The sequence below is a fragment of the Pundamilia nyererei genome, unplaced genomic scaffold (assembly GCF_000239375.1).
Source record: "Pundamilia nyererei isolate P.nyererei 1_Seehausen unplaced genomic scaffold, PunNye1.0 scaffold00006, whole genome shotgun sequence".
NCBI lineage: Eukaryota > Metazoa > Chordata > Actinopteri > Cichliformes > Cichlidae > Pundamilia > Pundamilia nyererei.
The window spans coordinates 3,219,942-3,229,140 of record NW_005187407.1 but is presented as its reverse complement, the minus strand read 5'-3'; the positions used below and the strand labels follow the sequence as shown (position 1 = coordinate 3,229,140).

General features: G+C 38.1%; 1 protein-coding gene across 1 annotated transcript; it reads right to left on the bottom strand.

The window, feature by feature from the left end:
- Positions 1 to 434: 434 nt before the first annotated feature.
- rfk (riboflavin kinase) lies at positions 435 to 5,402 on the bottom strand. The gene is made up of 4 exons (XM_005722085.1): positions 4,849 to 5,402; positions 3,774 to 3,925; positions 1,639 to 1,741; positions 435 to 1,476 (listed from the first exon to the last, which is right to left on the bottom strand). Exons 1-4 carry the CDS (start codon positions 4,928 to 4,930, stop codon positions 1,301 to 1,303), a joined length of 513 nt encoding a protein of 170 aa, XP_005722142.1. The 5' UTR covers positions 4,931 to 5,402; the 3' UTR covers positions 435 to 1,300.
- Positions 5,403 to 9,199: the final 3,797 nt, after the last annotated feature.

The following is a 9,199-nucleotide window of genomic DNA, read 5'->3' as shown; positions in this document are numbered from 1 at the left end:
AACAACTAAAAGGCAGCAAAAACAGCTGAGTGTACAACACATGTCTGTTTTTTTTTTTTAAACTCTCTAAATAACGTTTTAATGTGTCTCATGTAACACAAGAGTTTATAAGAGCTGAAATCGCATCAGCAGGCTTCCATCATTAGAGCTTCGAATGAAAGTAAACACTTCATTGTAAAAGCCAAACAGGTACAGTCACAGTCACACAGTCACACTCACTCCCACACACACACACACACACCAGCCAGGGCTTTGACAACGGTTTCTGAATGTAAATATATTAAATGCTGACCGATGCAGATACTAAGAATAGTGTGCTAGTTTGATCTGTTCAAATTCTCATAAATTGGTGTTATACACTTCCACTTGTACTAAAAAGATCTTTTAGCATCTCCACCTGCCAGTGTTTTTCTATCTGGAACAAAGCCATCGACACTGAAATGAAAAGGCTAAAGGGAGTAACAAATTCCCAACGTGCTTAAAGCCCTTTTCAGCCTTAGTGTTCATCTATAATTCACTGCTGATTAAAAGGACCGGTCGCTGACAAGACAGTTAAGTGATACCTAAATCAAGATAAAATAAAAATAAAAATAAAGATTAATAAAAGCCTTTGCTTAAAACATTTTAGGTAAACATATCATTCAATAAATAACCATCTTAACCATTTTCTTCCTGCGTCAAAACAAAACTGAATTTCTGGCCAAGTGTATAAGTTTTAGGGCAGTGTCCTTTTACTTTCTCCTTTCCTGAAGAGGGACATGTAAGGAGAAAACAAGAAAACTGAAGACTTTCAAACAGCCTCAGATTGCACAATGTGTGTTTTTGTTGCAGATAATAATGCCCAGACCTTCTCTTTAACCATTGCTGAAGCAGAAAAAAAAGATAAGTCATGTATTTCCAACCAAAATAAATAGTGATCAGACACTTAATAGTCTATTTGTACCTTTTACACACAATATTTTACAACTGCCTCTGCAGTGGTTGCAATTACCTTAATCCCAAGGTCTGTTTTTAGTGCCTTCTCTAGTAAACGATTCCAAAATATACAGCAGGACCGTTGAGAGGCAGACATAATCAGTCTGTGTGACAAAACCAGGCAGGAAGCTTAACAGCTCTTTACAAAGAGACACCAACAACATAAAAGAAAAACAGAATAAAAAAGAAAAGAAAAGAAAAAAGGATTGCTTATGATTAGGTCCATGTGCATGCATTGTGACAGCGAGGCTGAGCATTTACATAAACCTTTGTCTAATTCTGGTCTGTGTGAGTGTATCCACAGCACTGCTGTCCTAGCCAGCTGTTAGTGACCGTTCATAATAGTCTGTGACGTGGACGGGCTGGGCGTGGTGGGCAGGACTGAAGAGGAGTTGGCCGTGCTGGTGAAGAAGTTGTCATCTTTCAGCTTGTGATGCTCTGGCAGCTCCAGCTTCATCTTGGCCTCCTCGATATCACTGTTGATTGCTGCAATGAGGGCTTCTGTCAGGATGGAGGCAAAGGTGAGAAAAGTGTTATGAGAGTCGCGAAAAAAAAGGGATGATGGAAATGTATTCATTAATACTGAGCAAAACTTTAAAAGGGCATTACTGGCATCACACTACATCACTTCTGTGTAGAGATGAGTGTAACTAAAAGGCATACCGAGTGAGTTAAAGCTTCTTTCTGGGCGGATGTAGCCCACAAGAACCACACTGAGAACTTCTCCATAAAAGTCTTCTTTGAATTTGTGTATCACATGAGTCTCCTATAACCAAAAATGCATAAAGTTAGATAAGAGCCATAATTGACTGAATTGCTTTTTTGTATTAGAAAAATGTTACAATGTTGCATTCGCGCCTATCCTGCATCTGGGGAAAAGAAGTGACTTGCAAAATAAAAAGCCAATCAATGCCAGCGTGTGGAGGACACGCCATATCCAGACTGCTTTGTTGGACAAAATGATTTGAAGAATTTGAAGTTTTTAAATTAGTGCTGACAGAAATCAGTTTTTAGTCCAGATGTTGGGTTTTTTGGCATACATCAGGGTTCTCTCACAGTTTCCCAGCCACCCTTCCACTGAGCCCATTTCTGTTGAGGCTTCAGTGAACAGTTGATGCATCAACTAAAGGTCCAAACTCAAGGTTCTGCGTCAGGTCTTTGTAGATTTTTCCCCCTATTTTAAATACGGTTCATCTGCTATTCTGTTTGTTCTCCACTTGTACAAAGATACAAAAATACTATTTTGTTTGTTAATCTGTTTTTGTTGGAATTATTTTATAGATTTTACAACAAAATGGGAACAAATATTAACAAAGTGTCAGAAGATACAATTTAAAACAGATTCTTTGCTAAACTGTGTGTTGCGTTTACACATCACACTGGTTAATTTCTTCAGTTGTGTTTTTTAATGCTTGGATGACTCATAAGTCAGTTGTAAGTGGCTTAAACAAAAACATTCCTCTGAAAGTGGGGCCTGACAATAAGTGAAAAAGCAGGCAACGTTTGAAAGACCTGCAGAAAACTTAACATTTAGAAGATTATAAGAAAGTCAGAGTCCTTGAAAGCAAAAATACTGAGTGACAAATGATGGCAAAAGACTTTTGCACAGTACTGAAAACTCAATGTAAAACACATACAAACAGTAGTGGACAGTGTCAATGTGAAAAGGACCTTTGGTGGAAAAAGTAAATAAAAATGGACAAATCAGTAATAAGAATGTCTACAACCCACCTGCAATCCAGATGAAAAACAAACAAAAACAACAAAACACAGTTTAAACTAAAACTGTCAAAATGATTTTATGCACAACATTATTAGAAATATTAAAAACAGACACAGGCGGAAAAAAAAAGGCAAGTTCACAAAGAAACGAATGCATGGCACTTTCTAGACTCGAAACAACCTCACACCAAGTATAAAAATAGAGGGGATAACCCAAATAATTGACCACAAAAAGCATTTTAACAGTCCAAGCCTTTAGGGCTTTCAGTCTGTAGTGCACATAAGCTATATCTGTCTCTCTGTAACAATAATCGGTCTGAATCTACACTTTTGAGAGGAGGTAACATTTCTACACATTGAAAGGGAAGGGAACCCACAAGACAGACAGCTGCATTAAAATGCCTAAACACTGGAGCTCTCGTGTCCATTTCTTACGCTCCTGTTATCTTCAGAAATCCTTATTTTTAAATCTGCTTAGTTTTACCTGCATATGCTAGCCACATGGCCATTTTAACAAGTAGAATACAGTTCTCTTTTCTATAGGAGATTCTGTTTTTTTTATTTAAACTTCTTCCCACTGTGAGGATGCAAAAAAGTATCCTTTTTTGATATACAATGGGCACGATTGAGACAGGGGAAATTCCCATCTGGTAAACTAGACAAAAATTAAATAAATGAATTGCTGAGGAGATTTATGAGAATCCACCCTGACTAACACGTCTCAAATTGTTGACATGGTCATTAGCAAAAATAAGTATGTCGCTAGATGGAATAGACCAGTGTTCTTTAAAACCAGGCACATTGCGCGCGCATGTATCTATCTATCTATCCATCTATCTATCTATATATATATATCTCACACACACACAAATAAGAATCTATATTCACCCACGGCTTAGTCAGATGACTTTTTAAAGAAGTTCACATATTCAGCTTAAATACATTTGTGTGAAATGTAATTTTCCTCCCAAAGCTGTAGAATCGATGGACACTTATAACTAGATCATAATTAGCTTAGCCCTTTACTATCAAAGACATCTTTTGTGGCCACAACACTATGGCATTTAAGTGCTTACCATGGATTTCTTGGTATTTTTGTAGTAAGGGTTCCAGCCGATGCTCATCACCATTTTGTAGACATCACCATTACCCACACAAGCCCAGCCGTAGTAGATCCCTGTGCTGATATCTGCTGGAAGATTGTCCACCACGGAGTCTCGGAAGTTTGCTGTAGGTCAGAGGGAAACATCAGATGATGGGAATAAAAAGGATGCTGTGGAAGAAGTTAGTGATTTTCTCAAAATTACTTCAAACTAGAAGAAGACTTTTTATATAACTGAAGCGTTCAACTGCTTTTTATGATAATGAAGGCCAGAAATGTTTGCAGAAAGCATTTGATTAATCTGTTAACTTCAGTGTATTCAAAACTGGTACTGTGAAACGAGACAAACTGCTTGAGAAACTTCTGTGGAGGACAAAAAAAATGCATGAAAGACATTTATTACAAACAAACCGCATCCAATATCCTATGCAAGTTTGATTTTAAGCCAAAAATCTTGCAAAATGCTCAAGGCCATATAAACTCATGTGTTTTGGTTTTGTCCGTGACTGCACGCTGCCCAGAGCTCCATTCTGATCTCTTAGAGTAAAGCCCACAGTTCATTAATTTGGCCATTTCTTACAGCAAAAAAAAATGCTGAACGCTGCCTGGTCAACAGATGTTTAAAATGCAGTCCTTATTAGTTGTTTTCAAAGCTATTGGACTGATACTGGTTAAGTGTAAAGATCTTAAACCCTAAACTTATAGGTGGTGTAAAACAAAAACTGGGCTTATTTCGAAAAGTACACGTGAGGATAAATGAAGTAATTAAAAGCTGTGACATTGTGGTAAAAAACTGAGCGATATTTACGTAAAAGGTGCAGAGCAGTTCAGTCGTGTGTAAAGGGGCAGTACAAAGAACAGTTGGACTAACAGAGTAACTGATCGCACGTGCTATAACGCACATGTATTATATAAAATCAGACCACTAATGTTAACTTTGTCTACGGTTGTTTCCAACTACTAATTCCAACTACGTTATTTGCGTAAATCGGTGTTTAGTTAAGCTTAATTAAAAGCCCTGCAAACAAATGGTAAAATAGTCAACTCACCTGTGGGAATACCGAGTTCTTTGCTTCCCCTTCCAAATCCTCGAACGACCTCTCCCCGACAGAAGTACGGCAGGCTCTTCATGACTAGAGTCTGGGACAGAAGCTGTGTCTCTTGAATGAGCGCTACAGAATGACCTCGAACGACACACGGAAGTCCGGCTAGCTAAACAGACAGGACTACACGGTTATCTAACGCACTCTTTTTGCCCAAATTTTGCCCCTGTAGAGTTCAAAGTTCACATTAGTCTTTAGCTATTATGCTGTCCTCCTCGAGTAGGTTAAGGTTGAACCGTGAAAGTTCACTTACTATGCTATCAGCGCTAATAACTGTTAGCCTTACTGGAAACGAATAATTCCTAAAGCGGTTTTCTCCAAAAGTGCTGCTTACACCAGATCTGACAGATAGAAGTCTCCGCTTCAGACAGATCCACTCTCCGTATGACTGAGAAAACGAAGTACAGATCCTCACAGGTAGCCGGTTATATTACGTGTGTTGCACCATCACATATCTGCGTCACCAACGCTTCGTCTGATGTCACTGACCGCGTGACCAAAGACGGACGAGTAGCCATGTGCTGCCTTCAGGTGCTGTAGGAAATATAGCGATTACAGATACTCTGGCAAAGGAGTTGAGGAGATGTACGGACAGCTCGACTAGTTTTTAATCAGGAGGGTTGACTTGGCAGTCTTTTCTTTTATACTAATGCCACTAGTCAAAACTACATGAATTTAAGTTTGCTGGTTTGGGATGGCAGGTAATGAGCAACCACATGTTTATACATAAAAGCTGTACTATGGTTTTCCATGTCCATTTTTTATACTCCTGTTAGTATTATGTTACAGATTCATATATTGGGGATGGACACAAGAGGAAAAACCCAAAGAACAACACTGGTCCGGCCGGGTTGAGTCAAACAATGATTTTAATGGTCACACGAGTGGGAGATGGACACCGTACGCAGACAGCCTCAGATCTCGCCTCAAAAACCACATTTCCATAGTTTTATGAAATCAGGGTATTAGAACGCCCCTTCATGCGTAAGACAGGTGCAATACAATCAATGTTGACAGTTTATTTAACACAGAAAAGAACATTCGCTCCTTCCCGAGGACAGGCACTGACTCCCACCTGTCTCCTGGAGCCAACTGTCCCCCTGCGGAGACACAACATTGCAGCTACAAGGATTTCCAAAGTGATTAAGGTGATCAGTGTGTAATGCTCTGAATCAAGTATGTAATATTAAATGAATATTGTTTAATCAACTGCCACTACTTAAAACATAACAAAAGATATAACTGAATACAGAATCACAAAGAATAACATTATATCAGTGTTGTGTGAGCGCGTGCGGCCTTCTATGCTCGAAGCCTTTCCCCTCCATAGATCAGCCAGACATTCGCGCTGACTGTAGCTTTTAACCCTTATTAACTTGAGCACAACTCTATAATGAGCAACAAACTGCAATATGTGTGAGATGATCATGGTTACCCCTGCAATGAAAGATCATATGATTATTCTGGTACCTGTAAATAGAAGATTAACCTAAGGTTATAACAATCACTGTAATGTAAAGGTTAATGTAAGGTCAAAAGCTTCAATAAATGTTTAATGCAAAGCTGATTATATGATTCTGATGAACTAATAATGCAGATACTAAAATAACAGAAAAACATCCCCTTTTTATCCCACAGGAGGTTGACCCCAGGTATTAACACTTATCCAAAAAAAACCCTCCCACCTGATTTGTGAATATTATACAAGTGACATATTTCTTTATTTACAGGCATATTTTTTGTAATGTTTCATTGGGAAAGATCAGCTCAAAGTGTTGAAAGTGTTGCCATATGTCCTGCTCCACCCTCACGTACGTCTCTGTCACTCCTGACTTCCTCCTGCAGTATCACAATTCTTCACTTGGCACCCTACCATATGCTTTCTGTCGATCGACAATGACACAGTTCCAGTTTCTTCTAACCTTCTCTGCACTTCTCCATCAACACTCTAAAAGCAAACATCACATCTGTAGAGCTCTCTGCATGAAGCCATACTGTCGCTCACTGATCATCACCTCTCGTCTTAGCCTAGCTTCAGGAACTCTTTCCCACAGCTTGATGGTATGGCTTATGAACTTTATTCCTCTGTAGTTATTACAGCACTGCAGATTATCTGAGTTCTTGAAAAATCTGTACCAGCAAGCATTTTCTCCACTCCTCAGGCATCTTCTGATAGTCTGGATAAAAAGTCTGCTACCTTCTCTCCAAGGTCATTATAGTTACTATATATATAACTAAAGTAAAACCCGAAATAGGTGTGGAAAAACATTTTATTTAACTGAACTAAAAATAAAAAGGGTTAGGTTAGTTCTTTTATATTTTAAACCAATTGTCTTTAAGGTCTGAGTTTTGTCACCGTCCTTTGCTGAATGAAACAGACCACAAGAGGGCAGCTCGAGGCCATTCCCTTACCAAACAGGGCCTGTGTAGACCTAACAGTTTTGTAATCTGAAATTTAAAATCTAGCAGTATGCTGTTGGGTAATTAATTTTGAAAAATCTGATTAAATATTTCAATATGAAATACATTGAAATTCCAAAATGCAAGCAATGGATAGATCCTATAACCAATACAGACCTGTATGTGTCTTTAAGCAAAACAAATGCAAATACACGACACATAAGGAAAGAGTAAAATTTTGGGAAGATGATATAAAACATTTAAAACATCTTTACACCTTTGAAATGGGGAGATGATGGTGGTGGTCTAATAGGAAATTTATTTATTTTTGTGATAAAACGTTAAAAGGACACCCCGCCCCCCGCCCGCCCCCAACAGTTTTTAGAGCCATGCCATGAAATAATTCCAAAGTAATCAATGAACTCCTAAAATGGATTCTGGCAAATGGGAAGACTGTGTAATTCTGCCATTAATGAGGTGATGACTGACTGGAAACTTCTGTGGTAACCTACTAAGGTTTTTAGACATGTACAGTGAAGGGGAGAAAAGGGTCTCCCATGTATGATTTTGATCAGTCTCTCCCATTGCGGTGGAGAATTTTTTCTTCAGTTAGATACCCAGGTCCTGTGGCTATTAGACCAAACGTGAACTTGAATTGAATTTGTGGGTTTGTGGCCAAATGACCAGTTAAACTTTGTAACAAACGTTGTGTGAGTATGAACATTCCTGGTTTTGTTTTTTGTTGTTTTTTCTTTTCTTTGTTTATTTCACGATGGCATTAAGGTGTCAAACGGATCTGATTTCAGTGTTTGAGGTTTATCACAGGTGATCACATCCCTATTACCATCTCCATTAACAGCTATAGTAGGGAGGAGTTTTCTCACACAGGACAAGATCCCTGACTGGAGGTCAATGACCATTCCCATCTGGAAGGGTCATGAGCAGAGATTGGCAGTAACGCGTTAATGTAATCTGATTACTTTTTTCAAGTAACGAGTAAAGTAAGGGATTACTATTGCAAAAATGGTAATTAGATTACCGTTACTTTCCCAGAAGCACGCTGCGTTACTGCGTTACTAAAACCATGATTTTCTTGTGAGAATGTCTCATGGCAGCGACGTAAGGGAGTGCAATGTTCATGACATTTATCAAGACATCACATATTTGTATAAGTGCTCTAACGTTTTGAATGTTGCATATAATTATATTTTTGCTTGATGCATAAAGTTAAAAGATTAAAACTAATAAAACAAGTTTTAAAAAGAGATTTTTCCATTTGATTACATTTTGTATGATGGATTATGCAGAAAAAGTAGAATTGGGCTGAAAGATCAATTGCTTTATCAACTATTCAGGTTGTAAATCGTGTTTTTAAAAAGTAACTAAGTAATTAATTACTTTTGAAAATAAGTAATCAATAAAGTAACGGGTTTACTTTTTTTGGGGAAGTAATCAGTAATTAGTTACTGATTATTTTTTTCAAGTAACTTGACCAACACTGGTCATGAGGAGAACAAATCAGGGAGTGCAAAGTCAAAAGCATGGCTCTTTACCTGCGTCATTATTCAACTAATCAGATAGATGCACATTCTCATATAAAACTTTGTGTAAAGCTAAGATAGATTACTCTCTTTTTGGGAAGTTGGCTGCAGCTAACTGCTTGCAGACTGTCATGTAAATGCTCATTTTGGATCATCCAGTGCTTTAATATATCCACTAAAAGATGAAGTGTTTCGACTGGTGATTTCTAAAGGTGTATAAATGATCACGCTAACACAAGCAAGGAGCTTTATGACAGCACTCTCTGAGATGAAAGGAGAGAGATCATTTTGTTTTGGCATGACTGAGAAATTTGCAACCATGGTTGACATACTTGAAATGACAATCTGCACTGGTT